At 48.4% G+C, this 27,836-nt stretch overlaps 2 protein-coding genes and 1 long non-coding RNA gene across 7 annotated transcripts; 1 reads left to right on the top strand and 2 right to left on the bottom strand.

The window, feature by feature from the left end:
* Window positions 1–656: 656 nt before the first annotated feature.
* On the bottom strand, window positions 657–9,587 carry TXNL4B (thioredoxin like 4B). 3 transcript variants are annotated; one of them, XM_032613424.1, is made up of 5 exons: window positions 9,367–9,587; window positions 6,547–6,775; window positions 6,082–6,250; window positions 4,325–4,476; window positions 657–2,011 (listed from the first exon to the last, which is right to left on the bottom strand). In XM_032613424.1, exons 3-5 carry the CDS (start codon window positions 6,211–6,213, stop codon window positions 1,837–1,839), a joined length of 459 nt encoding a protein of 152 aa, XP_032469315.1. In that variant the 5' UTR covers window positions 6,214–6,250; window positions 6,547–6,775; window positions 9,367–9,587; the 3' UTR covers window positions 657–1,836. The 3 variants fall into 3 exon arrangements, with proteins under 3 accessions (XP_032469315.1, XP_032469314.1, XP_032469317.1); XM_032613423.1 differs by lacking the exon at window positions 6,547–6,775 and having other exon boundaries at window positions 9,367–9,585; XM_032613426.1 differs by lacking the exon at window positions 6,547–6,775 and having other exon boundaries at window positions 657–2,265; window positions 9,367–9,584.
* Window positions 2,705–3,722, bottom strand: LOC116744104. The gene is made up of 2 exons (XR_004346955.1): window positions 3,661–3,722; window positions 2,705–3,443 (listed from the first exon to the last, which is right to left on the bottom strand). It is a non-coding gene; the product is annotated as an uncharacterized LOC116744104 (long non-coding RNA).
* Window positions 9,588–9,676: 89 nt separating the features above from the next.
* DHX38 (DEAH-box helicase 38) lies at window positions 9,677–27,642 on the top strand. Of its 3 annotated transcripts, none has more exons than XM_032613804.1 (27): window positions 9,677–10,039; window positions 12,059–12,400; window positions 12,761–12,948; window positions 13,618–13,722; window positions 14,273–14,420; window positions 14,564–14,682; window positions 14,841–14,917; window positions 15,367–15,522; window positions 16,045–16,206; window positions 16,417–16,524; window positions 16,893–17,005; window positions 18,472–18,609; window positions 18,977–19,163; window positions 19,309–19,494; window positions 19,874–20,014; window positions 20,348–20,458; window positions 20,553–20,669; window positions 20,835–20,942; window positions 21,339–21,451; window positions 22,162–22,370; window positions 22,479–22,633; window positions 23,036–23,191; window positions 23,287–23,421; window positions 23,612–23,737; window positions 24,261–24,356; window positions 25,770–25,891; window positions 27,164–27,642. In XM_032613804.1, exons 2-27 carry the CDS (start codon window positions 12,078–12,080, stop codon window positions 27,246–27,248), a joined length of 3,684 nt encoding a protein of 1,227 aa, XP_032469695.1. In that variant the 5' UTR covers window positions 9,677–10,039; window positions 12,059–12,077; the 3' UTR covers window positions 27,249–27,642. The 3 variants fall into 3 exon arrangements, with proteins under 3 accessions (XP_032469695.1, XP_032469694.1, XP_032469697.1); XM_032613803.1 differs by having other exon boundaries at window positions 9,803–10,039; window positions 26,732–27,642; XM_032613806.1 differs by lacking the exon at window positions 25,770–25,891 and having other exon boundaries at window positions 9,803–10,039.
* Window positions 27,643–27,836: the final 194 nt, after the last annotated feature.

The raw sequence follows: 27,836 nt of genomic DNA, 5'->3' as shown, positions 1-27,836 counted from the left end.
AACACATGAAATGATGCCTCTCAGGAGGCACCTATGTCTTCTAATCGTACCTTCAGCACTAAGTTTTCTTGAAAAGCAATCTGACTGATTAAGTGGCTCCTGCCCACCCCTCAGGAGGAACAGAAAAGAAAACTTTCGGCATTTTCCCAATTCCCTCATCTCCTCTGCCTTCCTCCCAGCGGCACCTCTCACCCGCCTGGCCTCCCCCTCGGGTTCCAGTGACACTGGACTCCGTGGAGCCCTCTCAACACGCGTGCCGTCTCCAGCCCCCAGGCCTTCCTCCCCCGGTGCCCTCTCCTGAAAAGCCCTCCCCTTTCTCCATGAGTACCTCCTACTCTCCTTTAAGGCTCAGGCACTGTCTCTTCTAAGCAGCCTTTCTTCCATCCAGGAGTCATTCGTTTTTATGTAGCATCTGGCACAGGACAGGGCACACAGTATGTACTTAATAAATACTTGTGGAATGGACAGCAACCAAGATGGGAACAAAAACATGTAAACCAGGACTTCAGAGAAACATTCCCTAAAGCCCTCAGTAGGAGAGAAGATATGAGAATCTTACGCATGAAAGTTCCGAGGTTTTGCTGTTATCTGAGCACTTCCCACACCTCAAATGCTCTGTGACTTAGGCTATGAGGGACAGAAAATCCAACTAACAGTGACAGGCAGTAAAGACATTTTATTCTTTCATAGAAGTCTTAAGGGAGGCATGTCTAGAGTCCACTCAGTAGCTCAGTATCTTTATCAGGGACCCAGGCTCTCTTCACCGGTCTTCTCAGCATGTTCATTTTTCATCCCAGCGTTGGTTGCCTCGTGGTCCTAAGACAGCTGCTGCAGTTCCATGCACCACGATCACCATGAAAGCAGGAAGTGGGGGCCAGAAGACGGAGGTGGTGCTGACAGGGTTTTGTTGTCTCCTTCCTGGAGTGGCTCTCTCCTTTATCAATGAAGGCCACAAGGTACCCAGCAGCCTTCCTTCTACGCCACATTTGTCAGAAAAGGCTTGGACAGGAAGCACCTGGCAAAGGGGGACAGACTTGCACCGAGAGTGCTGCCCTGCACAGAACTGGGTTTCTGTCATCAAGGTGGCAAAAAGCTGCCAAGCAGGTCACGTGCTGCCTGGCACACTGCCCTCTGGCTCTGCATCTATTCTCTTATTCTAGAAAGTCAGTACCCTTAGCTCCACGAGGTTTTGAGAGGAGCAGGAACTTGCCCAAGTGGTGGCAGGCTGTGCCAGAGGACCCTGGGAGAATTCTTCATAAAGCTGTTAACACAGGCAAGTCCTATAAACAGGATACTTCTTTCTAGCAATTCTGAGATCTCTTTCCAGTCTTGAGTCCGTGAAGTACAGTTTTCTCCTCAGGAAGAGACGGAGCTCTGGGAGATCAGCTCCGGCTTACTAAGGGTAGTTAATTCTTTGTTTAGCTGACGTTGGGTGCTGGATGGTGAAGGTTCACGTTCTCACTTCTTGGGCAATTTCATAATAGAAAAGCTGGTGAACTGAGCAAGCCAGGACACCTTCCGAAGTCTGAGCCAGAAAGGCTCGAAGGTAAAACAAACTTGCCTGCTCTCAGTAAAGAATGACTTATTCCAGAGGAACTGGGATAATAGTCGAGCACGAGATAAATACACGAGTGGAGGAGTGGCGAGCCGAGGAAGATGGAAGGGGTGGGTGTGTACACATAGGGTAGAAAAGGAGTATTTTTGCTCTTACGGGAATTGACTTTCTATTTTACTTGTGTATCGAATAAACATAGTTAAATCAAATTGTACCAGCCAAGGTTTAGAAGGATTCTGTATTATCTTAAAGAACAAAGAAAACTATAATATGAAGAGAAATTAAAATAACCACACTGGGGAAACTGACCACGGCTGACTTGACTGCTCTGGGCTCTGCAGGGAGTAGACACTTGGGCATTCCCAATTGTCACAGCACCAGTGTGGTCTTCTACTTGGGGGCCGGTATTTTCTATACACGTCAAACGTCTTCTCCGCCGGGATGCTGACCACATTTCCGAAAGACCCCAGAAAAACAGCACAGCTGGAGTCAGGCACTGTTTCACGATGGGCCTGTCTCTTCAACTTTGACAGTAGTGAAAGTGCTAAATGTCTTGATAGAGGAGGTCATATTTGGGAATATTCTTGGGATCAATAGGACTTTGAACAATAAGTTTTCCCCTCATTGCACCTCGATAAATTACTTCAATCAAATCTATGAAGTCTTGTTTGGTTTTGAAACTTCCCACGAACTTAGTGTGATCTGGAGACCTAAATAGCATAGGAGAGAAACAACCTCGCTCAAAACTTTTCATAATTACTTGTCAGACCTTCAGGATAAACAAAATAAATAGCAGCTCTGTTATTTTCTTCTGATCAGGGAGCCTTTAGACACAAAGCCTGACACTGATTTTCCCTTTGCGATTACAGGGCCCATTTGATATATGACTAAAACCAGTGTTGTGGGCCGCTGGGAGAGCATGTAAGCCCTACCAGGTGCAAAGCTTCTGCTTCAAAACCTATTTAATCACTTCTCAACTCATCATCAAGTAGTATCCCCTGGGTGTTAGCATGGGCTTAGTTTGTTGTTGCTGTTGTTGACTAGACACTGTGCAAAGTCCATTAACTTGTCCTTGTCTCTGAGTTCTAGTCACTTATACTTCTGAGTGGTAGGTGCAATATTACCTTTTTTTTTCTTTTTCTTTTTTACTTTTCAAGTATCAAGTATGTTTACTGTAGAAGCAGTTTAGGGAAAAAAAAATGAGGCCATAGGCCACATTTTGGTATATACCCTTTCAAGCTTGTGTTTGTGTGTGTGTGTGTGTGTGTGTGTGTGTGTGTGTATACGCATTTCTTTTTTTCAGAGTCACGGGAATCATATCATGTAAACTATCTTGTAAGGTGCTTTTTTCAATGAACATATAACATAGTTCTTTCAAAGTCATTAAACATGCATCTCCCATACCATATTAAATTAATTTCTAGTATGCTTCTGTAGACATCTAGCTTCTTTCTAAGTATTTTGTCTTCTAAATAATGGTGGGATGAATGAAGATCTATGTAGCCAATTCTGGCCACTTTCATGACTATTTTCCTTCAGATAAATCCCTGGAAATGCAATTGCTGGGTTAAAAATTGTATACATTTTAAGGTGGTAAGTAGTACCATAAATCACCCTCTGAAAATATTCACCAAACTAATACATATATCAACTGTATTCTAGGAGAATAAATAGCTATAAAACACTTAAAACAGATTATATTTAATACACTTTCAAATAAATGATGACAAAGCAGGCACACAGATCTAGACAAGTGGACGCCTTGACCACAGTAAGAAATGATAGGATTATTATGGATACATTCAAAATTAATAAGTATTGGGATGCCGACTGGATGGAGGGGAAGGCATTAAAGATTTCATGTTACTTATTCTTTTTTTTTTTAAGACTTTTTTTTTTTTTTTTTTTTGGAGTATGTGGGCCTCTCACTGTTGTGGCCTCTCCCATTGCGGAGCACAGGCTCCGGATGCGCAGGCTCAGTGGCCATGGCTCACGGGCCCATCTGCTCCGCGGCATGTGGGATCTTCCTGGACTGGGGCATGAACCCGTGTCCCCTGCATCGGCAGGCGGACTCTCAACAACTGCGCCACCAGGGAAGCCAAGACTTTTTTTTTTTGATGTGGACCATTTTTAAAGTCTTTACTGAATTTGTTACAATATTGCTTCTGTTTTATGTTTTGGTTTTTTGGCCTCGAGGCATGTGGGATCTTAGCTCCCTGACCAGGGATCGAACCTGCACCCCCTGTGTTGGAAGGTGAAGCCTTAACCACTGGACAGCCAGGGAAGTCCCTCATGTTACTTATTCTTGACAGACTTTGTTGAAGAATGACTTCAAAATTCTCTGAGTGAAAGAAGACAGGAAACTTGGCAAGACAAAAGCATGTCTTAATTTGCTGAAGGATTACTTCTTTTATAGATGCAGTCTATGAGTTTCAAAAGGTTAAGAACAAATGACCTACTTTGTTCTAAATAAAATTCCTGGGAAACTTTTTAAAAAGCTGTTCTGTATTTCTACACTGAAAGATGGCGAGTGCTTCACAAACTGTACTATTCCCTCACACTTAAGTTAAAATTCACCACTCATACTGGAAACACTCTCATTTTGTACCAAAGTTCCACATAAAAAAATTAGAGAGTGCATCAACTCAGGAAACGGTACCAGCAAAAGACTCACAAAGCCCCCATCACAGGCAAACAGGTGCGCTACTGAAACTGCCTGGATAAAAGAAACTTTTAAGACTATAATAACTTCATGTCAATATAACTTACCCATAATCCACTTTCATATGCTGCCCATTGAAGAAAAACACGGTAGATGGAATATAACTGATGTCAAAATAGTGTGTATAAACTGGGGTTTGGTCCACGTCTACCAGATATATAGCAGCCATCTTACTTAAGTCAGGAGAGGTCTTAGAAAGCTACAAATGAAGAGAGAGATGTGGGTTACAACTTGAGGGCAGCAACGTTTCTTCTGTGAACCTTTTTACTGGAAGAGAATTTTCTGTTTGAAAAAAATTCCCGGGCCAAGAATCTAGCCTGTTTGAGTTCCACATTAGACACAGTGTAACCTTACCATTCAGAGTCTGAATCACTGTTGGCAGGGTAATGAAAGGGCCCTAGGCAAATTGTGTGAATATATTTCTGCTTCTTTTTTTTTTCTTCTATTTTTGATTGTAAAGTTTTTATAAACTTTTTATGGATTTATAAAATCCATACTCGCTTAAATAAAAAACAAAACAACTCAGAAATATGTACTACAGACAATGGAATTCCCCCACATCTTTTCCTTCCAATCTCCCCATAGATGATAATTATGATAAAAATAGGAAACACTTACATGGCACTTGTTATGTGCTACGTGTTCTAAGTGCTTTACACTTGTTGGCTCCTTTAATCCTTACAACATTCCTATGAGGTATGCACTGCTACAGTCACCGTTTCACAGATGAGCAAACCGAGGTATGGGCAGGTAATGTGCCCCTGGTCACATGGCTGTACGCAGTAAGGTTAGGATTTGAACTCGGACAGCTTGGCTTCAGAGTCTATACTCTTGACCTCTGTGATATTCCAAACCCTCTGTAGTTGAGGGTAAAATGCTGTGGCCCCTGCCCCCCAGATTAACACATCATACCCTCATTTTTTTTTTTGCTGTACGCGGGCCTCTCACTGTTGTGGCCTCTCCCGTTACGGAGCACAGGCTCCGGACGTGCAGGCTCAGCGGCCATGGCTCACGGACCTAGCCGCTCCGCAGCATGTGGGATCTTCCCGGACCAGGGCACGAACCTGTGTCCCCTGCATCGGCAGGCAGACTCTCAACCACTGCGCCACCAGGGAAGCCCCACACCCTCATTTTTAACCACAGAAGTGGGGTTTCTTACACTGTATCCACACTGAGGGTGGCAGCAGTAGAAATGGTGGGTGAGGTCTTAGTCCTGGGTAAGTCTCTCTCCACAATAAACAGAGACAAGGATCAACTCACTCTGTCCCATACTCCCCTTCCTATTCATCAGACTGTGAAGATTTGTTGTGAAATCAGAGATTGTCATCAGGCACACACTGGAGGCAGCACACTCAAAAAGCATATTTGCAGGCAGAGAAAACAAAGTTCAAATCCCAGCTCTGCAATTTAGTGGTGCTGTGCCTGTGGGAAGTCACCTGACCTTCCTGGCATTCATCTGCCCCCCTTGGGAACAGTAATAGCAATTATCCCCGTGTTGTGAGCATTGAGTAAGACAATGTTCATAGACTTGTTAATAATGTTCCTGGTCTTCCACTGAATTGTTGGTGAAACTGAGCTTCGGCAGCTGCTACTGAGGAAGGGCATCCAGGGCAGATTCAGCACAACCACAGATTTGGGGGTTCAGCTCAGGGCAGGCACACGATCGGCTCTTAGTGAAAGTGTGCTAACAAATGAACAGCTATATCCCCGGGCCCTGCCTGCTCCCTTTCCTTCATTTTGCAGATGTGGAAGTGAGAATGTATAGCTTTTGAATAAAAACGATTTACTTAAAAAATTCACTTACAATATCATCTAGTTGCAGACAAACAGGATCCTCGTCTCTCCCGAACCTGAGAACCAGCACCTTCTCTGCAGTACTTTTTATCGCCTGGTCCACTTCTTTTTTGCTACTCAGCTTGGGTAACAGGAAGCTCATGTTGAAATAATCCAAGTAACAATCCTCAGTGTCAGTCCTGAAAGTTGAAATGTTTAAAGACATTAAGTGCATGAGTCCTAATTTTAAAACATTTTTAATTTTTGTAGTAGGTAATGTGTATATGTATTTTTTTTCCAGAGGAAAAAAGGTTTCACACAACACAGGAACAACAAAGTAAAAGGAACACACTAAATGCACAAACTGGAGGCAAGTAAGTCCACCAGTTAAAAAGGAACAATATAGAAAGGTATTATTGTCTCCCCTCAACTGGCTTAGTTCCCAGTGCCCTGTAAGTAGTTACAAGGTAACAACCTTCATTAGTTTCTCACGTACCTTCCAGAGTTTTGTTATGCGTTCACAAGAAAATACAAACGGGTTCCAACGTTTTTTACTCAAAAGAGAGTGTATTCTTTCAGTCAGTGTTCCAGCAGGAAAGAGATGACATCCTCAAATTTGGTAATCTGAAGCCTTTCATTAAGGAAACGTGTAGGAAAACACCAGGGTGTAGTGCAGGACCCTGGGCTAGTAGCAGCGGGACAGGGCGCTGTTCTCACCCGCAGGCCTGAAGGAGCCATGGGAGGGAGTAGTTACCAGAACTGTGTGGCTGAGATTGCTGGAGTAAATGACACACGTCCAGCACACGTACTTTACCCACTCTTCTGCACTTTGCACTTTACCTCACATGTGAAGACCATCACGTATCTCTGTATAGAAAACTCACACATTTTTCGTCACAGTGCCATACTATTTCATGCCCGTTCCATCCTTTTTTTTTTTTTTTTTTTTTGCGGTACGCGGGCCTCTCACTGTTGTGGCCTCTCCCGTTGCGGAGCACAGGCTCCGGACGCGCAGGCTCAGCGGCCATGGCTCACGGGCCCAGCCGCTCTGCGGCATGTGGGATCTTCCCGGACCGGGGCACGAACCTGTGTCCCCTGCTTCCGCAGGCGGACTCTCAACCACTGCGCCACCAGGGAAGCCCCCATCCTTTTTTAAACAGTCTTTTATTGACGGACATTTTTATTATCATGAGTTTGGTTTAAAGATCCTTGGTGTATGTCTTACTGAGTATACCTCATCACATGGCAAACAGATCAATTAAGAGTGTGTAAAAACCACACACACACATACACAAAACAAATAGTAAAATACTGAGGTAGAAGGGGCCTCTCGTTTTCAGACTAGTTTGCTCATAGTTACACTTCTAGCTACAAAAAAAAGAACTAGAATCCACGCCATCAAATTTCTAGTCCAGTGTTTCTTCTACTACAACAAGTCCGATTTTTATGATTAAGAAACTCTATGATCAAGGAGCTTTACTTTTGATCCATCCATGACACTCCATTAAGATATTTAATATTTTGAATTCAGTCCCAAATGTGTCTTATGCTACAAAAAGGGAGGATTTCTTTCTCTCTCTCTTATTTTTGGTGACAAGTCACATTTTAAGATATGAATTACTAAAAATTCACATAGGAGATGAAATTGTTCTAGTAATAGGTCACACTTCATTTATTTTTTTAAATTAATTAATTTTTGGCTGTGTTGGGTCACTTGCTGCACGTGGGCTTTCTCTAGTTGAGGCGAGCAGGGGCTACTCTTCGTTGTGGTGCGCAGGCTTCTCATTGCGGTGGCTTCTCTTGTTATGGAGCACGTGTTCTAGGTTTGCAGGCTCCAGCATTTGTGGCTTGCGGGCTCTAGAGCACAGGCTCAGAAGTTGTGGCGCACAGGCTTAGTTGCTCTGCGGCATGTGGAATCCTCCCAGACCAGGGCTCAAACCCGTGTCCCCTGCATTGGCAGGTGGATTCGTTACCACTGCACCACCAGGGAAGTCCCAAAAGGTCATACTTTAAATAGAGAAGATGATTGCCAGAAGGGACTTCTTCAAGTCGGAGTGGCAGAACAAATTACTGATGAAAGGGAAAGTCAGAAAGAAGATGCATCTGTCCCACCACTAGAATTCAAACAAACAGCAACTTCTGTAAGTTACTGATAAAGAAGAGGAAGTGGTGGGAGAGCAAAGCTGTCAACAGGGAGTGGGGAGATAAGCCTGTAAGAGGGTGCAACTGGATAAATGTTGGAAAGAGGAGACGGAAATTGAGACCACACCTAAGAAAATGTCCACAGCAAAGGATACCAACGGAAAATTCACAAAAGAAGAGGTAAAAATGGACAAATATACTGGGAAAGTTAAGCTTTACCAGTAAGCAAAGGAAAGCAAGTTAAACGATATATTTTCAAATCCATTAATTTGGCAAAGATTAAATGATAACGGCAAGAGTGTGAGTGAAGGGGCAGGCATTCAGAGTCCCTGCTGGAATGCAGAGAAGCAAAACTTTTCTAGAAAGAAACCTGAATACTCTTTGACCAACAATTCCACTTCTGAGAATTTATTCCTAGTAAATAAATAGACATATGCACAAAGATCAACGTACATTTATAACGGTGAAAAACTGCAAACAACCTGAATAGCCATCAGTAGGGGAATAAGGAAATAAATGATAGTATAGCCACTGCAACGTACTAGCACACTGTCATTATATGCCGTGTTAGAGATGAATAACTGAAAAACCCTCGTGATAAAGAAAACAAAGTTATAAAACAACAGTATATAAAGTGTGATCCCACTTTTGTACAAAACCTAACTATAATACACATGTACATATTCACATAGAAAAATAACTAGAAATGAATATCCCCAAAGACCATCAGAGATGTTATCTCTGCGTGTGAACAGACGAGTGACTTTTACTTACACTGGGCTGCGCGTCTTTATTTTCCCCAAATATCCGACATACATACTTTTTTAAAAATTTATTTTTGGCTGCGTTGGGTCTTCGTTGCTGCGAGCGGGCTTTCTCTAACTGTGGCGCGCAGGGGCTATTCTTCGTTGCTGTGTGTGGGCTTCTCCTTGGCGTGGTGGCTTCTTTTGCTGCGGAGCACGAGCTCTAGAGCGCAGGCTCAGTAGTTGTGGCGCACGGGCTTAGTTGCTCCGCCCGTGTGGGATCTTCCCGGACCGGGGCATGAACCCGTGTCCCCTGCATCGGCAGGCGGACTCTCAACCACTGCGCCACCAGGGAAGCCCCAACATACTTTTAATGATGCCAGTGGTTGGGCTACTCCTGGCCCACAACTGCCAGGGAAAACGATACTTACTTATTTGTACACGTCAGCTCCCTCTCTTCCACTTCAGGGTTGTCGGCAACCCTCACCCTTTCTCCAAAAAGCCGACTGGGGAAGCTCTTTCCTCCTCCCCCAACCGCGGCTGCGACCCCAAACCAAAGTAACCCACGGGCTAGAGCTGCCTAGCAACTGTGGCGCACCACTTTAAGGGGACGGAAACGGAGAAAGACGCACAGGCGCAGTGGTGAACTCGCATTAGGCCCACCTCAAATAAGCGGAAGAGGTTATTCTAGTCACCGCCCACCTTCCCCGGCCCTGACCGGAAGCCCTAGGGTCCCTTCCGCCCTTATAAATATGACCGATCTCTTTAACTTCTCCTTCCCACATTCCACCTAGAGGCGGGGCGTCGCCTCTTAGACTAAGCGTGATTGGTCGTCAGGAGACTCGGAAGTGCCTCTAATCAGAGCTGCAGAGAAAGACAGTCTAGCCTTGTAAGCGTTCTGTCCCGCACTAGGAACGGGCGTTTTTCGGGCTGCTCTCGATGGTATCTTTGGACGGATAGAGGGGGCCGCGCAAAGTCTTATGGGACAATAATGGCGGCTTTCAAGGTGCGGATATTGGCTCTTTGAGGTGGTCTGAGCGAGGAGTGGCTGCGCCAGCGCCCCAGAATCCGGGACAGAAGGTCCCGAGAGTCGGGCTTGGTGAGGTGAGTGTCCATTCTTCATTTCCGACCTTTTCTTCGCCAATCGTGGCGGCTCCAAGCGGCGGATATCGGCCCCTCGCTCAGGTTCGGGCCCAGGTTTGGAAAGTCTTGTCCCTGTCACCCAACTTGCGTTACTCACCTTAGGGATGCTGCCTAGGTCCTGCAAGACCGGCCTTTCTCCTTGCTCAGGTCAGATCCAGCTTCCTGGCCTGGCCTCGCAGAAGTCCAGGGATGCTGCCCGGGGGGTCACCCTGCTCACCTCATATTAGTCCACTCCCAGACGGACACCGAGCCCAGCAGGGCTCCTTTTGTCTTCCTCTTCTCTGTCACAGTGGTATCTCTACCAGGTGATATCTTTTACTAGAATGTCAGCTCCAAAAAGGTCGGGAGTTTTGTCTGATTTGTTCTCTTTATCTCTAATGCCCAGAACAGCGATCGGTTCATAGAAAGCACTCAGTAATTGTTGAATGAATGTATCCAGTTTTTTCTTCATTATTTTTCTTGTACCTCCTGTGGCTTCTTTGCCACTAATTATTCTTCACAAGCCAACACTTAGCTTCATATTTACTTTTCTCAGCTGTTAGTTGTCCTGTTTGTCAGACTCCTTTTCCTGTGCTGCTGGCATCTTTCTTTGTTGTCCCTAGAAATTTCTGGCTCCCTGTTTCCTTTAATCAGTTTAAACTCATTCATTCATTTATTCCTCAAACGTTTATTTTGCTAGGCACTGGGCAAAGCAGTCAACAAGACAGACAAGGTTCTCTCTCCTGCATAAAATGACATTCTAGAAGTATATTTTCTAGTTCAGACTACTGAGCAGAACATGTAAATCCTACCTTCCTGTTTAGATTTCCTCACATGAATACAGATGTCACCAATAGGTAGCTTTCCCTTTTCTCTTCTGCCTGATGGCATTTAAAAAAATGCAACTGTTGTTCATACTATATGTTCAGTCTGTTTAACAATATTCTTCTATAGAGCTGTATATGTTAATTAGAGCTGGGTGAAACATTCTGGATTCTGGTGGTGCCCTATCCCTTGACAGTTCTTTGCTTTACTGGCTTGTTGGAATGAGGGAAATTATTCAAGCACTCAGAATGGGATATGTTTGTAAGTAGATTGTGTATAGTGGGAGGTAAAGAGGAATTTGTCATAAGTTGAATGCCAGAAAATCCTACAGTTACCTACTTTTCAGAAATATCATTTACTAGCCTGGTGATTCTCATTATTATTATTATTTTTTTTGGTGAACTTGAATTGTTGCTAAATAGATTTCGACTGCTGTGAGAGAAGTGTTTTCTACAAAACACAATTCATTAAAGTATGGATCACATGGATGGTAGTCTTATACGTCAACAACTCTGCTATATCTGTAGTTTAAAGGAAGGGAGAGGATGAAGAACTTGTGTAAAAAAATGGTGAGGGACCCAAATCAATACCTTGGAGCACAGCAAGTGAAATAATGTAACAATGACATTTATGTAACTCTTTATGGTTACAGAGTGCTTTCACATACACTTTCATATTTGATTCTCACAATAACTCCATGGATTAGATAGAGCAAAAAGTACTTCCATTTTGCAGGTGTAGAAATTATGCCTAACCAAAGATTAAGTTATTTGCTTACAATCATGCAGGTAGAAAATGTCAAGAGCCTGGGTTCTAATTGAGGTTTCTGATTTAAAATCTAGTGGTGTTTTCCCTAAACTCCCTTTATAGATGCCATAATGCTCTAGTAAGTGTCTCTTAGTGAGGTCTGTTCTTGCCTGGTTGATACCCTCTTGGATCCTGGTGTGTGTGTGTGTATCTGTTTCTGACGTGAGTTGGGGTGGAAGTAGGAAGATCTTTTGAGATTGTCGATGACTTGATGGACAGGTCTTGGTAAGAGGTAACTAAAGGAATTCTGATCTCGAGGGGGAGGTCAACCCCCCAGAGATCCATATACCTACGGTTATTCTGGGATGTAGCAGAGCCAAGCCTTTTCCCTTCTTATGTCTGATATCAAATGGTTTGTTTTCCTTCCAGAGAAATCCCAGAGCCTGTCATGGAGGACACCAGCGAGGATTCCTCGATCCATCGATTGGAAGGCACTGATGTGGACTCCCAGGTTGGCGGTCTTATTTTCAAGACCAAAAGTGCATCTAGTGAGCAGCATGTCTTCAAGGCCCCTGCTCCCCGCCCTTCATTGCTGGGACTAGACTTGTTGGCTTCCCTGAAAAGGAGGGAGAGAGAGGAGAAGGATGATGGGGAGGACAAGAAGAAGTCCAGAATCTCTTCCTATAAGGACTGGGAAGAGAGCAAGGATGACCAGAAGGATGCTGAGGAGGAGGGCAGTGACCAGGCTGGACACAGTAGCCGGAAAGACAGGTAAGAGCCTTCGGGTGGACTGCCCCAAAGGGAATGAAAACGGAGGCCAGAAAATAGCATCTCATGTTTATCTCTCAGTTTTCTTGTTGGACATTTAGGACTTTATGATTTTACTGTGATTCTATAACATTGAGGCTAGATAAGAATTGGTATTTTTTTCAGATCTGGGGGAAGATTCAAAGGCACCTAAAGCGTAGATGATGGAGGTTAGAAGCGCTTACGGTTGTTGCCATATGCAAACCTGCTGTACCAGGGAGATAAAGTGGAAAAGGCCAGGTCACATGTTTGGCCTGGCCAAAGGTTTGGGGCAGGTTTTTCTTCCATGGATAAGCCCTTTACCAGCTGCCCTCCCTGTTTCAGACATTATCGATCTGCTCGGGTAGAGACTCCATCCCATCCTGGTGGTGTGAGTGAAGAGTTTTGGGAACGCAGCCGGCAGAGAGAGCGGGAGTGGCGGGAACATGGTGTCTACGCCTCGTCCAAAGAAGAAAAGGATCGGAAGAAGGAGAGGTCGAGGGATCGAGACTGTGACCGCAAGAGAGACAGAGGTAAACTGCCCAGCAGAGTTCCTAGTGCCTGCTAAGCACCTGAATTAACATGTCGGCCTTTTTCCTGTTGTGGGAGTTTTTATAACACCCGTTAATTAGGGAACTCCGTTTTCATGTCAGCCTGGTTGGTTTTGACCCTGTTGGTATTGGGATTAGCAGGCAGTTTAAGAAAAGAGCTGTTACTTGCAACATAGCTGCTTTGCTTGAGTGTGTGGTCCTCATTTTATCCTGAAAATTGGTGATAAAGGTGAAAATGGGTAATATGTTTGAGAAATCAGTTGACACTAGTGTTGGTGAGAGAAAAGGGACGGTGCTGTGGATCAAAGCTAGACATAAAATCCAATACTGGCTTTCCTCAGTGTTGTTTGATTTCTGTAGCTTGTAGGCTTGTAACTATTAAATAACTATTCATTATAGACTTGTAACTGCTCTTTTTTGAATTCTTGCAGGAAAATAACTTACTGTGAGTTTGAAACTTTCTAGCCAGTAACTAATTTTTACCCTTGAAAGAATGGGGATATGTGAGTTTCAGGAGCCCATGGATCGCATTAGAGCAGTGAGGTTGCACCTGTGAGTGAGTGGGGAGGCCTGTCCTTTCTCTAGGGTGAAGATGGGTGGAAGTTGGGATGGGACACCTGTTTTCTAAGCTCTGCCGGTGACTCCTCACAGATGAGCGGGATAGAAACAGGCACAGCAGCAGGTCGGAGCGAGATGGAGGGTCAGAGCGCAGCGGCAGAAGAAATGAACCTGAGAGCCCCCGACACCGGCCTAAAGGTAGTCTGAGCTGTTGCTTGTGGTTGTTTGTGAGAGCCAAGTGTATGAGAGGCAGGGTGAGTGACTCTCATCCTCAGTGGAACTGGGTTGGAATTCCTGATTTCACCATGAATTTCTGGGAATACTTGGTTCTGAGTCAGTTGATTCAGTTGGGAAGGCTGTGGACTTCTCTGTGGACACAGATATGCTCCCTTAACATGATTTGCCAGTTTGCTGAGTGGCCAGTTTTCTAAATGGTAGGAAAGAATAGGGAGCTGGGGGTGGGTAGGGTAGGGGCAGAAGAAGGTTTTAATACAAAGAAATATGTACATTCAGGAGGGATATGCTTGCAGATATAAATTGGATATTCCTTAAAATGTTGTTATGAGCACAGATGAAAACTGGGACGTTAAAATTCAGATATCTTTAAAAGCTGTCAAAACCATCTTATCCATTGCAAATAGGTACAAAGTTTATAAATAGTAAAAGAAATTTGGTGAATTGACTTTCACCTAATGGCTCTATAGCCATGTCTTAGACGTTTCCTGTGGATGTGTCTTTTGTGGCCCAGATGCAGCCACCCCTTCAAGGTCTACCTGGGATGAGGAGGACAGTGGCTATGGCTCCTCCAAGCGCTCACAGTGGGAATCGCCCTCCCCAACACCTTCCTATCGGGATTCTGAGCGGAGTCATCGGCTGTCCAGTCGAGATAGGGACAGGTGACGTTCTGGGTGGTGCAGTCCAGGTTCTCTGGGTGGGCGGCACAGGGTGGGCGTGATTGGGGCTGGGAGGGCAGATAGTGGCTGGGGAACACATCTCAGCTTAGTGACTATTTAGTGAGGCTGGTTATACTGTTTCCCAGGTCTGTGAGGAGCAGGTACTCAGACGACACACCTCTGCCAACCCCATCCTACAAATACAATGAGTGGGCCGATGACAGAAGACACCTGGGGTCCACCCCACGTCTGTCCAGGGGCCGAGGTAAGGCAGGGTGGAAGTGGGAAGCAGGAAGCAGGGTCGCTTTTCCTGGTGGGGCTGGGCAAAGCCAGGCTGGGGCTGTGCTGCTTGGCAGGTCTGTGTGAGGCCACTGAGGATGAGCTGGGACCGTGCAGACTGACCTGCTACGTGTTCTCCCGCAGGGAGACGTGAGGATGGCGAAGAAGGAATTTCATTTGACACAGAAGAGGAGCGGCAGCAATGGGAGGATGACCAGAGGGTAAAAACTACACCTTTGAGGGATTGAATGAGGGGTGGTGGCCATCTGTCAGTGAGTGGGTGACCGGGGGTGTCTGAGCACAAGGGTCATGGGTTACACTGTAGTGGAACCGGACGTTGAGCCATGTTCAGTCTCGAAGCCATGGAATCTCTTTCCAGGCAAAGGCTCTGTGGTCAAACTTCTCACCAAATGCAGGTCAGACTTAACTTTTTCGGCTGTGTGCTGGTGCCATCGTGTGGTAAATGTAAGAAGTGCCGTCATGGTGGGCTGCGCTGTAAACTGTGCTTCTCCTCTAGGTGGCTCGTCTTACAGCCTCTCTTGTGTCTCTCCCGAGGATTGCTATGCTGCACCAGTGACTTCTTACCAAACACGTCCTCCCCTTCTGGCCACGTCCTGCACAGAAACTCGATCTGCGCCTTGTTCTGATTGCTTTGTCTCTTGTGCCGCAGCAAGCGGACCGGGATTGGTACATGATGGATGAGGGATATGATGAGTTCCACAACCCCCTGGCCTACTCCTCTGAGGACTACGTGAGGAGGCGGGAGCAGCACCTGCACAAACAGAAGCAGAAGCGCATTTCGGCTCAGCGGAGGCAGATCAATGAGGTGAGGCTGCCCACAGCAGGTGGAGCAGATTCAGCTGGAGAAGCGGCAGGTCACATGCACCTGCCGACGGCACAGCTTGTCTCCCCGCTGCTGACGTCACAGACTTAGCGATTCCTCTGGAGGCAGAGGGGTGGGCAGGGAGCTTATCAGTAACTTAAGAAAAACCCAACCCAAATCGTGACTTCCGTCTTCTGCAGTAGTTCCTGGAGGGGTGCTGTTGATGGGAACTGGGGGGTCAGGCCCCGGCTCTGTGGTGTGTCCTTTGTGTCTCTCAGCGGGGCCAGGGGCAGTCACCGTTTGTGTATCCATATAAGGTTCTGCCTCAGATACGACGGGTTGCTTCTGGGAAGAGTACTGCAGGTGGTTTGGGATCAGCGATTCTTCTGTCTAAGGAGCTGCAGGGTAGAGAGGCCTGTGACATCTCTGCAGCCCCTGTGGCCCCTCTGCGTGGCCTCACCTGGGACCTTTCAGGACGGCCTTGCAGTTGCAGTCTTAGCGTGGCCTCCCGTTGTGTCCTCACAGGATAACGAACGCTGGGAGACCAACCGCATGCTCACCAGCGGGGTGGTGCATCGGCTGGAGGTGGACGACGACTTTGAAGAGGACAGTGCAGCCAAGGTCCATCTGATGGTGCATAACCTGGTGCCTCCCTTTCTGGACGGGCGCATCGTCTTCACCAAGCAGGTGAGGGTCCTCTGTTGTCAGAGAGAAGAACGCTCAAGAGAAGCCTGAAATGGGAAAAGAAAGAAAGAGAAAGGAAAGGAGAGGAAAAAAGCCCCATCACGATAGGGGTAGGGTAGCAACCCTTCGTTTACCAGGGCCAGTACGAAGTGGACCTTTGTGTTGAGTTTAATGGTCAGCACAGAATTTCTCTTTTTCCTCAACCTCCTGCAGCCAGAGCCTGTGATTCCAGTCAAGGACGCCACTTCTGACCTGGCCATTATCGCTAGAAAAGGCAGTCAAACAGTGCGGAAGCACAGGGAGCAAAAGGAACGCAAAAAGGTTGGTTTCTCATCTTCTAGGGCCAGAGAGTATCTGCCTATTTTTTTGTTTTTTTTTCTTTTTTTTAAAGATCACGTTCCACCTCACAGGTAGGGTTCCTATTGGCAGTTAGAGGAAACTCATTGAGCAAGAAACAGCCCTTGTGGGAGGGTATTGCATTCCTCCTCCAGGGCCTCAGTTAAGATAATCCGGGGCCTGGTGTCTCAGGAGCTTCAGACATAAGATTGGGAGGCACGGCTCGGTGCCACTGCTACCTTGTGGGAATCTACTGCCTGCTAGATGAAGCCTGTTGTCAGATGGGGTTGATTTTCCGTGGACTGCAGTTGTGTCACGGGATGGAGCAGATTGACTTTTTGTGTCTTTTTCAGGCTCAACACAAACACTGGGAATTGGCTGGAACCAAACTGGGAGATATAATGGGTGTCAAAAAAGAGGAAGAGCCGGATAAAGCTCTGACAGAGGACGGTAAAGTGGACTACAGGTAGGAGTCTCGCCAGCAGCAGGTGTCTCTGAAGATGGGGCCTCAAGGGGTCTGATAGGATTCGTCACTCACCAATAGGAAAATGATGTCATTTTGAGTCTCTGGTCCCTTCCTCCTGGTCTTTTCGACTTTTCTGAGATAACATTCCTACTGTCGCCCCTGATACTGCAGGAGCTTCTTCTGTGCCAGGCAGCACCACAGAACTCACAGATATTCAGTCATTGGATTCTCATGACAGTCCCATGGGACAGGTGTAATCTTTCCCATTTTTCATGCGAGGAGGATGAGGTCCAGGGAGGTTAAGTAACTTGTTTGAGGTTACCCAGCTAGAAATGGTGGAGTGCGGATCACACCCAGACAGTCTAGTTTCAGAGCCCACACTCTTAGCCACTCTGCCAGAGTGCCTTTCAGATGCTCAGTGTGAGAAAGTGTGCTTTGCACCCTTAGATTTTAGTTCAATCTAAGGAAGAAGTATTTTTAATAGAGGTTTGAGAATAGAAAGGATTGTCTTCTCAGGTAGTGACTTCCCCATTCATAGAGGTATTTAAGCAGATGTTGGATAACTGCTTATTGGGCTTTCCTCATTGTGTAGGTGGCTGAACTCAAATGTCCCTTCTGAATCTCATTGAACACTCTGAAATCCTACAAAATTGTCATCTGAGTTAATAATTCTCTATAACCCTGTGAGAAGTGAGAAGTTGGTGCTATTGATCAGCCCTTGTTAGTTTCTAGTTAATTTAATCCCATAGGTGTTAATTGTTAGCTGACCGGGAGTGACTGGGATGTTAGAAACAGGAAGCTTGACAGAGCCTGGGCTCAAATCTGATGGAGGAAAAGTCTCTTGGGGAAGGGATGGGTGGAGACTGTAGACTAATGTAGGTAAGGTAGGACTGGTACCTTTTTCGCTCTGCAGCCTGGGGATGTACGTGTGTCGGATACTTGAGCGCTTTCAGTGGAAGCTGTAGGTAAACGTCAAGTGGGATTGTTCTCACAGTTCTTTAAAAATAAAGCCTTGTGGACTCTGCTGTCCCACCAAGAGGTGGGAGGGAGTCTGACCTCGGTCATGACTGTAACCACAACTCCTCCTTTCAGCCTGTTAAGTGTGGTGCTGACATTGCCCAGGGTTGTTCCATATAAGGTGATGACCTGTGGATTTCAGCTCCTCTTCCGGCTGAAGTCTTTCAGGGCAGAGGATTTGCCACTCGCTGATCTGTAGCTCCTCTGAGCCCTCTGCAGCTGTGTGTCCTGGGGGCGATGAACAGGTTTTGGATGATGGATTCTCAGACAGCAGTCTGGTCCCTTAGGACAGAGGAGATGAGCAGCACCTCGCAGCTGTGGCGTCTCAAAGATTTACTGCATATTTGAAGCAGTGCTCACTTCCGGGTGTAGGAAGCAGGGCAGTAACCCAGTCAGGAGAGAAGATGTGGGAAGCCGTGCAGGGCGTTTAGGCTGCTGTGCATTCTCAGGACAGAGCAGAAGTTTGCAGACCACATGAAGAAAAAGAGCGAAGCCAGCAGTGAATTCGCAAAGAAGAAGTCTATCCTGGAGCAGAGGCAGTACCTGCCCATCTTTGCTGTGCAGCAGGAACTGCTCACGATTATCAGGTAACTATGTCCACGCCGGGTCGGGATTCCACTGTTGAATCAGGTGTCCCGTTTTCTCCTGTGTGTACTCTGCAGCTCTTTTTCTTTTGGGTGTGACATCTGGTGGAGAAGGGAAAGGATTTTTTCCCCTCACTTGGGTGCGCTGGGCTACCCTGCTTGAAGTAAGCAAGATGGCATCGTTTTGTTTTAGTTCATTTGTTTAAACCATACTGTCTTCCAGACTTTTTAGAGGGTGTTTCAGTATAAGACCGTTTTCCCAGGGAAATCCTCCTCCCTGTGCAGGCATGCTCCTTGGATAGCTACAGGTGGGGGTAGGAGGTGGCCTTCCACTCGGGCTGATTCACCCTTTATCTTCTCTTCCTTGCAGAGATAATAGCATCGTGATCGTGGTTGGGGAGACAGGGAGTGGTAAGACCACTCAGCTGACCCAGTACCTGCATGAAGACGGTTACACGGACTATGGGATGATCGGGTGCACCCAGCCCCGCCGTGTGGCTGCCATGTCGGTGGCCAAGAGAGTCAGTGAAGAGATGGGGGGCAACCTTGGTGAGGAGGTGAGTGGGCGCAAGCGCTGAGCTGTGTAGTTCTTGCCCGGTAGCTTCTGTCATTTGGGCTGATCTGCTGAGGCCTGGACCCAGCTCGGGGTGTGCAAGGGCGACTGGGCGCCCAGAGCTTCTGAGCGGTCTCTCTGGCCTCCAGGTGGGTTATGCCATCCGTTTCGAAGACTGCACTTCAGAAAGCACCTTGATCAAGTACATGACTGATGGAATCCTGCTGCGAGAGTCCCTCCGGGAAGCGGACCTGGATCACTACAGCGCCATCATCATGGATGAGGCCCACGAGCGCTCCCTCAACACCGACGTGCTCTTTGGGCTGCTCCGGGAGGTGAGGGCTGTGGGTCCAGCCTCTGTGCCTGTGGGGCTTGGACCACCGCCCTGCCAGGAGTTAGTGACGAGGCACTCCAGGCGGGCTGGGGTCTAGCCTGGGGAAGCTGAGGGGGTCTTTGACAGGCCGAGTTGCCCCTGAGGCCCTTGGCTGCGGGGTTCAGAGCTGGTGGTGGTTTACTCTGTTCTTGCTCAGCTGAGTGACTCGTGGTTCTCCTGGCTGTGGCTCCACGGATTCAGTTCAGGATTGTCATGAATCTAATGAGCCATCCGTCAGCTTTGACTTCTGTTTCATTTGGTAGTGATGCTGATGAGACTGGAGGGCAGAAGCCAAGGGTCCCAAAACTGTGGGGAAGCCTCTGACTGACTTCTTCTTTTAGGTGGTGGCTCGGCGCTCAGACCTGAAGCTCATCGTCACATCGGCCACCATGGACGCAGAGAAATTTGCTTCCTTTTTTGGGAATGTCCCCATCTTCCACATCCCTGGTCGTACCTTCCCTGTTGACATCCTCTTCAGCAAGGTACTGAGGCCCTGTTTTGGAACTGCCCTGACCCTTGATGAGGAGGTGGTTGGGGGATGTGGAGTGGCACACTGAGTCTGGAGAGGTTTTGTGGGGACCCTGGGAGCCTGGGGCTATAGGGCTTGGAGGCGAAGGACTGCACTCTGGGGAGATTTCGCTTGGTTGTTTCTTTGGAGTGGACGTGCAGGGCTCAGGGAGGGCCATCAGGCTTGTCTGCAGGTGCGGCAGCCCTGAGAGTTCATCGGCTCTAGCCCCTGACCAGAACTGGGTCACCAGTTCCCAGTGGGGGCTTGGCCTGCATTCCCTCTCACGGTGTCCCTCACTGGTTTGCAGACCCCCCAGGAGGATTATGTGGAGGCCGCAGTGAAGCAGTCTCTGCAGGTGCATCTGTCGGGGGCCCCCGGGGACATCCTTATCTTCATGCCTGGCCAAGAGGACATCGAGGTGCGTGCCTCGGTCATGACTGGGATGAACGGGTGTGTCCTTCGTGTGAGAACTGGGGGATCTGGTGTCTCACAGCTCCTCTCTGTGCCCTCAGGTGACCTCAGACCAGATTGTGGAGCATCTGGAAGAACTGGAGAACGCGCCTGCCTTGGCTGTGCTGCCCATCTATTCCCAGCTGCCTTCTGACCTCCAGGCCAAAATCTTCCAGAAGGTGAGATGGGTCCCCACCTTGGGATTCCCCCAGACTCCCCCAAAGGAGGGCAAGGGGGAGGGTGTTACTTTTCTGGCATGGGTGGGGTGTACTTTTCTCCTTGTGGGGTTTTTCCTACCTGAAGGCCTACAGCCTTCCCTCCATGAGTGTCCTGTCCGGCTCCAGGCTCCGGATGGCGTTCGGAAGTGTATTGTTGCCACCAACATTGCTGAGACCTCTCTGACTGTCGATGGCATCATGTTTGTTATCGATTCTGGTTATTGTAAATTAAAGGTAAGAGGAGACAGGCACCGGGGCCCTGGGCCTTCACCCAAAGCTAACTCAGCCAAGGGGGTGGGAAGGCAGGCCCTGGGTCCTTGGCCCTCACACGACGATTGCTCATGGAAGTGGTGGTGGTGTTTATTGAGTGCTGGTTTTGCCGTGTGCTTGATTCATTCCATCCTTGTGATAACTCGAGGTAGACACATAGCTTACATAGCTCGATAGAGATTGCGGAGCTGGTGTTTAGGGGAAATTTCTTGAGGTTCCTGGTTCCGAAAGATGGCTGCTTACATCGCTAAGACACTTCATTCTGTGATGTGTAGCAACCAGGGTTTGTCTTTGTCTCAAGCCTGCCTCCCTTTTTCCCCTCACTCTGTCCTTAGTCAGGTCTTTGCTGTCCCCTCCTAGGTCTTCAACCCCAGGATTGGCATGGATGCTCTGCAGATCTACCCCATCAGCCAGGCCAATGCCAACCAGAGGTCGGGGCGAGCCGGCAGGACGGGCCCAGGTCAGTGTTTCAGGTAGGAGCCCTGTGCTAGCCTGCTTTCTGGGGTGGAGCCCCAGCTGGGGTGGGAAGGCTTGGACTGTGATCCTGCAGAGAGGTGATCCCTGAGGCTGGGAACCAATGGTGGGGCAGCGCTTGTTGGTCCTCTCATCACATGCTGCTGAGTGGAAGAAGCTGCCTTCCCAGGCAGCCCTGGCGTCTGAGCGGCCTTGGGTTTTAGGAGGACCTGTGCTGAAGGTGTCTGCAGCGGATGACCAGTGATTACAGTGTGCCTCCTCCCAGAAGACAAATGTGAACAAATTTCAGCACCGGTTCTTTTTTGCCTCCTCCAATTACCCTCTCTCTCTTTTTTGTTCCGATTTGTAAAAATAATGTATTAACCATAGAAATTCAGAAAATCTAGAAAAATATAAAGAAAAAAACCCCCAGCCATAATTCTAGTCCCAGGCTCACTGGTTCCAGAAATGAAACAAGTACATAGGAGACTCCAGCAGAATGGTGAATTGTCAGGACTGAGCTTTGAGTAGTGGAGATTCGTGATTGTAAGGGAAAGGTGGGGGGAAGAAATGAGGACTTCTCCTCCTTACCCGTGGCTTTCATCTGCACTGCCTCTTCTGGGTGCACAAGCCCAGTGTTGGTCCCTGTGTAGACAGCCGGGCATATTTGAGGGGCTCAGCCGGGCAGCATGGTGGGAAGTGCGGCAGGACTGCGTCTTCTCCCCCACAGGCTCTACACCCAGAGCGCCTACAAGAATGAGCTCTTGACCACCACGGTGCCCGAGATCCAGCGGACCAACCTGGCCAACGTGGTGCTGCTGCTCAAGTCCCTGGGGGTGCAGGACCTGCTGCAGTTCCACTTCATGGACCCGCCCCCGGAGGACAACATGCTCAACTCCATGTATCAGCTCTGGATCCTCGGGGCCCTGGACAACACAGGTGCTGTGGCCCCGGGAGCCGGGCAGGGCCCCGTGGGCTCTGGCGCCTGGGTTCTCCCTCTTATGGCACTGTGTCCACTGACCGTGCAGATTTGCTCCTCTCTCCCAGGCGGTCTGACCTCGACCGGGCGGCTGATGGTGGAGTTCCCGCTGGACCCGGCCCTGTCCAAGATGCTCATCGTGTCCTGTGACATGGGCTGCAGCTCCGAGATCCTGCTCATCGTCTCCATGCTCTCGGTCCCAGCCATCTTCTACAGGCCCAAGGTGGGAGATGCTGTCCGGCTCCTCTCCTCCCAGGGATCTCGGGAGGTTATGGGCTCAGGGAAGGTTGAGAGAGGGGAGTAGTTTCTCTCTGTGTTGTTAAGACAGAGTGGAGGGACGGGCAGGAATCAGTTTCCAGAGTGGTTTTGCTGTTTTATGTTAAGCAGGTTGGGGTAGGGGAAGGGGTGGGCAAGATCCATGGTTCTCAGGGAGTGTTTTGCAGTTTTTTCTAGGATGGCTGTGCCTGAGCCCTCACATTTTAGAATAAATATTTTGTTGTAAACTAATTTATTTTTCCTATATTGTCAGGGCACTACGTTGATGTGTTTTTAGTTGTGGTGAGGGTAGATGATAGTGTGAGATAGCTCTTCTCATTGGACCTGGACTTCCCTTTTTCCTTCCTAGGGCCGAGAGGAGGAGAGCGACCAAATCCGGGAGAAGTTCGCAGTCCCTGAGAGTGACCATCTGACCTACCTGAATGTCTACCTGCAGTGGAAGAACAACAGTTACTCTACCATCTGGTGTAACGATCATTTCATCCATGCCAAGGCCATGCGGAAGGTGGGGGCAGTGGCCGAGACAAGCAGCACGTTGGGAGGAGGGTTGGGATGCAGGGAAGGAGGGCTCCATCCTTGTCTACCTGTGTCCTGCTCTAGGTCCGGGAGGTGCGGGCTCAGCTCAAGGACATCATGGTGCAGCAGCGGATGAGCCTGGCCTCGTGTGGCACCGACTGGGACATTGTCAGGAAGTGTATCTGTGCTGCCTATTTCCACCAGGCAGCCAAGCTCAAGGTGAGCCTAGTAGGGCTATGGCCCCTCTGGGCCTGATACTTCTTTCGAGGGCAGAGGTCTCGTGTCTCATTGTACAGCCCTGCAGATCTGGGCTTCCCCCAAAAGCCTGTGTCAAGACAGTACTGGACTGGGTAGTGGCCCAGATGTGCAGTGTTTTGCAATGTAGCCACCTGTTGCATCTCTTCCATAGGGAATCGGGGAGTATGTGAATATCCGGACAGGCATGCCCTGCCACCTGCACCCCACCAGCTCCCTCTTTGGAATGGGCTACACCCCAGACTACATTGTGTATCACGAGTTGGTCATGACCACCAAGGTGAGTCTTTTCCAAGGCAGCCTGTATGACTGTAGGCCCACTTGGCTGGGCCAGGCCTTTGTAATAACCCTTTGCCGCCTTTTGGGATGGGTTTTGAGCTTGGGAGGCTTAAGGCCACATGCTTGCAGGGAAATTGAAGTTGGTTTTCACTTGGGGGTTTGGGGAAGTTTATAAGGATACACAGTTAACCTCTAGATTCCAGTGGCCTCGGCTGTGCCAGCAGGATTGTCTCCTACTTGCTGCCGCGGACAAGCAAGCCCTTTTGGTGTTGTTAGAAGGGTTTTCTGAGGGGCTGGGCCTTTTCTGTTGGACAATAGGGGCCTTTTTCTCAAGCGTGGAGGAATTTGGATGGGAGAAGGGATTAGAATCCCAGTGTCTGCGGCTTTCCCTCGCCTTTTTCAGCCTCACAGGGCTAGGGGTAGGCCCTTCCCATTCAGCTCCTAATTGTGGAACTGCTCTGGGAGGGACAGCTCAAAGCATTAGTCCTTCTGTGACCACCGCTTTGTGGCCCTTCTGCCTGCAGGAGTACATGCAGTGTGTGACTGCTGTGGACGGAGAGTGGCTGGCAGAGCTGGGCCCCATGTTCTACAGCGTGAAACAGGCAGGAAAGTCTCGGCAGGTAAGGATCCTGTGCTTTTCTATGGAGGATCTGTTTGTCTCTGGGATCCGCTTTCCCCTCAGCCTGGTATTAAAGACACATCGTCATCTGGCTTCCCTTCACTTCTCTGTCAAACATAAAAGTTGTGATCTAGGCAGGTTAGTCTGTCTGATCTCCCCCGCACCCACTCCATTTGCTTGGTCTGCTGAGCCTTAAAAAAAACAAATTATTGAAAAGTCCAAATACTCATAAAAGTGGACAGAAACAGTATAATGAGCCACGAGTTCCTCACTTAGCTTCCATAATTATCAACATTCTGCCCAACCTTGTTTCTTATTCCCACCCCGCTCCATACATATTGGTTTTTCCTGGAATATTTTAAAGCATACCTCAGACATTATATTTTTTCACCCATAAACACTTGAATATGTGCCTCTAAAAGGACTTTCAAAAATTAAAACATAACCTCCATGCAAATCTTACTCAACAGAATTAATCCTTAATGTTGCTAAAGTCTCCACTTCTTATTCATGTTTCCTTTTTTATTCCAAAGATAATTTTTTATAATTGATTTGCTTGAATTTGGATCCAGGCGTTGAAATTTGTCATTATATATATTAAGTCTTTTATTCTGGAATAAGCTCTGCCCCGACTCATTTTTTATGGCATTGACTTATCGGAGAAAACAGGTTGGTCATCTGTAGAATGTTCCACGTTCTCTTTTGAGCTGATTGCTTCCTCAACATATTTAACTTTTGCCTCTATCCCATGTGCTTTTTGTAAGCTAGTCATTAATCTAAAGCCTTGGTTAGATTCAGATTCAGCTGTTTCGGGTAAGGATGCATAAGTGCATGTGGTGCTGTGAACCTCCTTTTAGATCCAGTCAGGAGGCACATACGGTCTGGTGGTGCCACTTTTGAAGACACTAGGATTGCTCAGTGGTCCCACCTGACCCTCCGTTATAAATTCTCTCCCTACTTCTCGGTCTCCTGACAGTCTTGGTGTCCACTGGTGGCTCCCGGCTGGAGGTGGGGCTGCAGAATGTTGTGGACTTTAGCTTCCCCCCTTCTCAGCATAGTCCTCCCCACACCGGGCCCGCACACATCTTCCTGTGTCCGTCCTCTCCAGCCAGATGTCATGCCTTCTCTGTTTCCTGTACTTCCTGGCATGGTTATGAACTTGGTTAGAGCATGTAAGCACTTAGCAAATTGAGTGGAGGGCTGAGGCATGACAGGGTGAGGACTCAATCATCCAATGTCTGTCTTGGATCAGTGAGCCAAGCAGGCCTCAGTGCTGGGGCAGGGAGCTGTGTGTCCCTGCCTTTGGGAGCTGGCAAGGTCTACCCAGCACCTGGCTTGCAGCAGGGAGATGGGTGCAGGCCGGCCCTCCTCACCCGCCAATCCCCAGTGACCCCAGTACCTCTCCCTTCTCTAGGAGAACCGCCGACGGGCCAAAGAGGAAGCCTCTGCCATGGAGGAGGAGATGGCACTGGCCGAGGAGCAGCTGCGGGCCCGGCGGCAGGAGCAGGAAAAGCGCAGCCCCCTGGGTAGTGTCAGGTGAGCTGTGGTCTCGGGACTCTTGTCCTGATGGAGCCCACCAGCTGGACTGACCAGGCCCTGAGGCAGGGTCACGATTTAAGAGAAGTTAAATTTGCAGAGGTGTATTGGTGACGAGTTGACTGTGGTCACGTGGAGACGGGAGGGGTTTTGGACATACTTTCAAGGAGTGGTGATACAGCTGCAACTCCTGGTTGTTGTTTGTTATGTTGTGATGGGGCCCAAGGTGGGCTGGAGCGGCAGAGTAGGTCTCAGAGCTTTACCAACAGGCTAGGGCTTGGACATCACAGTGGAGAGGCAAGGCCAGGAGAGCCTTGGGCACCTGCGTCTGCCCTGGTGCCTGGAGTTAGACCGCACAGGTGAAGGGCATAGTCCCTGCAAGACTGCCCTCACCTCAGTCACCACCTGCAAGTTGGGGGGTACCCAGGGTCACCCTCATTTCTCACCAACTTGTTACAAATTTGGGGATCCCCATGGACTCCCTCAGGTTTGATAATTTGCTAGAATACCTCGCAGAACTCAGGAAAGTACTATACATATTACAGTTTTATTATAGCAAAAGGACACAGAACCAGCCAAAGGGAGAGATGTATAAAGTGAGGTCTGAGAGGGTCTTAGATGTGAAGTCTTCCATTGTCCTTGGGGTCATGTTGCCCTACTGGCACATTACACAGAGTATTGTCACCAGGGAAGCTCACCCGAGCTTTGGTGCCCAGAGTTTTATTGGGCAGGACCCATGTGTTGACTTAGTCTCCAATCCCTTTTCCCTCCCCAGAGTCTGGGCTAATAGCACGAGGCTCAAAGCACAGCCCTCTAATCACAGGTTGGTTTTTCTGGCAGGGCAGCCACCATCCTGAGTCATCTCATTTGCATAAACTATCAGATGTGGTCCACCGTGAATAACAGAGACACTCCAGTCCCTTGGGAAATTCCAAGGGTCTAGAGATACTTCCAGGAACTGAGGACAAAGCCCAGCCACAGCTCGAGTGGCGGCCTGGTGAGGTGGAGGGAAGACTCCCTTCATAGCTCACCTAGGGGATATGAATGGAATTGTTAAAAAATCTCATAACGTGCCTCAGTGGATATAAGAAAGAGGTGCTATCTCCTTCTGCTCCCGATCACACATAGGGAAGGCGAGGGGAGTGGAAGTGTGCCAGGGGCGGAGACCCTGCAGCCCCAAAGCCTGCTCACACCTCAGGCTCCTCGTCCTCCTGTGTGTCCTGGCCGGAGTGAGCAGCAGTGCGATTCCTAACCCCTCTTCTGTGTCTCCAGGTCTACAAAGATCTACACCCCAGGTCGGAAAGAGCAAGGGGAACCCATGACCCCTCGCCGCACACCAGCCCGCTTTGGGCTCTGAGCTGATGCTGTCCCTGAAGAGGAGGGGGGCCAGGTGTTGAGTCATGAGCCCCGTGGCTGGAGCACCCAGGCCTGCCGACAAAACCGTTTCATCTGTGTGCTTTCATTTGTGTACATCATGGCCCTGGGGGCACCTGTTGCGGCCAGGCTCTGCCATGGAGGAGGTGGGAGTTTCTCGGAGCAGACGTGGGGCCGCAGAGCAGCTGCCAGGACCACGAGAGGTGGCCGGACCCACCGTATTCAAATAAACTGTCCCCGGGACACTTGGTGTATGAATGACACAGCTGTGACTATGTTTTTTAAAATTCTTGTGTAAAACAGCACAATAGACCTAGGGGGAATTATAATTTGGTTATAATTCGGGATTTGGAAATAAATTTATTGTTTGTAAAATGTTATTGTATTTCTGACTCTTCTTTTCCCCTGACTGCCCTAAATCACACATTAGAGAACAGGCAGAACGCTGACTTTCCTTGGATGGATCCTTCTAGAACCTTAGCTCGCCCTTATTTCTGTTCTCCAGGCAGTGCCTCTTAGAGGAGGGGTTGATGGGGTGGGACTCAGCTGACAGGGAAGGAGAATGGCCTGG

This window comes from Phocoena sinus, chromosome 19 (assembly GCF_008692025.1).
Source record: "Phocoena sinus isolate mPhoSin1 chromosome 19, mPhoSin1.pri, whole genome shotgun sequence".
Classification (NCBI taxonomy): Eukaryota; Metazoa; Chordata; class Mammalia; order Artiodactyla; family Phocoenidae; genus Phocoena; species Phocoena sinus.
Note: the sequence above shows the minus strand (reverse complement) of the source record. Positions and strands in the feature narration are given on the sequence as shown.

Excerpts from the sequence above, each read along its gene's own strand:
- DHX38 (XM_032613803.1), top strand. The coding sequence starts at position 12,078 with ATGGAGGACACCAGCGAGGATTCCTCGATCCATCGATTGGAAGGCACT. Across the intron at positions 20,670-20,834 it reads AGGCCAAAATCTTCCAGAAG|GCTCCGGATGGCGTTCGGAA; the intron begins GTGAGATGGGTC and ends GTCCGGCTCCAG. Across the intron at positions 24,357-25,769 it reads AGGCAGGAAAGTCTCGGCAG|GAGAACCGCCGACGGGCCAA; the intron begins GTAAGGATCCTG and ends TCCCTTCTCTAG.
- TXNL4B (XM_032613424.1), bottom strand. The coding sequence starts at position 6,213 with ATGAGCTTCCTGTTACCCAAGCTGAGTAGCAAAAAAGAAGTGGACCAG. Across the intron at positions 4,477-6,081 it reads GTCTGCAACTAGATGATATT|CTTTCTAAGACCTCTCCTGA; the intron begins GTAAGTGAATTT and ends CTTCATTTGTAG. Across the intron at positions 2,012-4,324 it reads CATATGAAAGTGGATTATGG|AAATGTGGTCAGCATCCCGG; the intron begins GTAAGTTATATT and ends GGGGTCTTTCGG.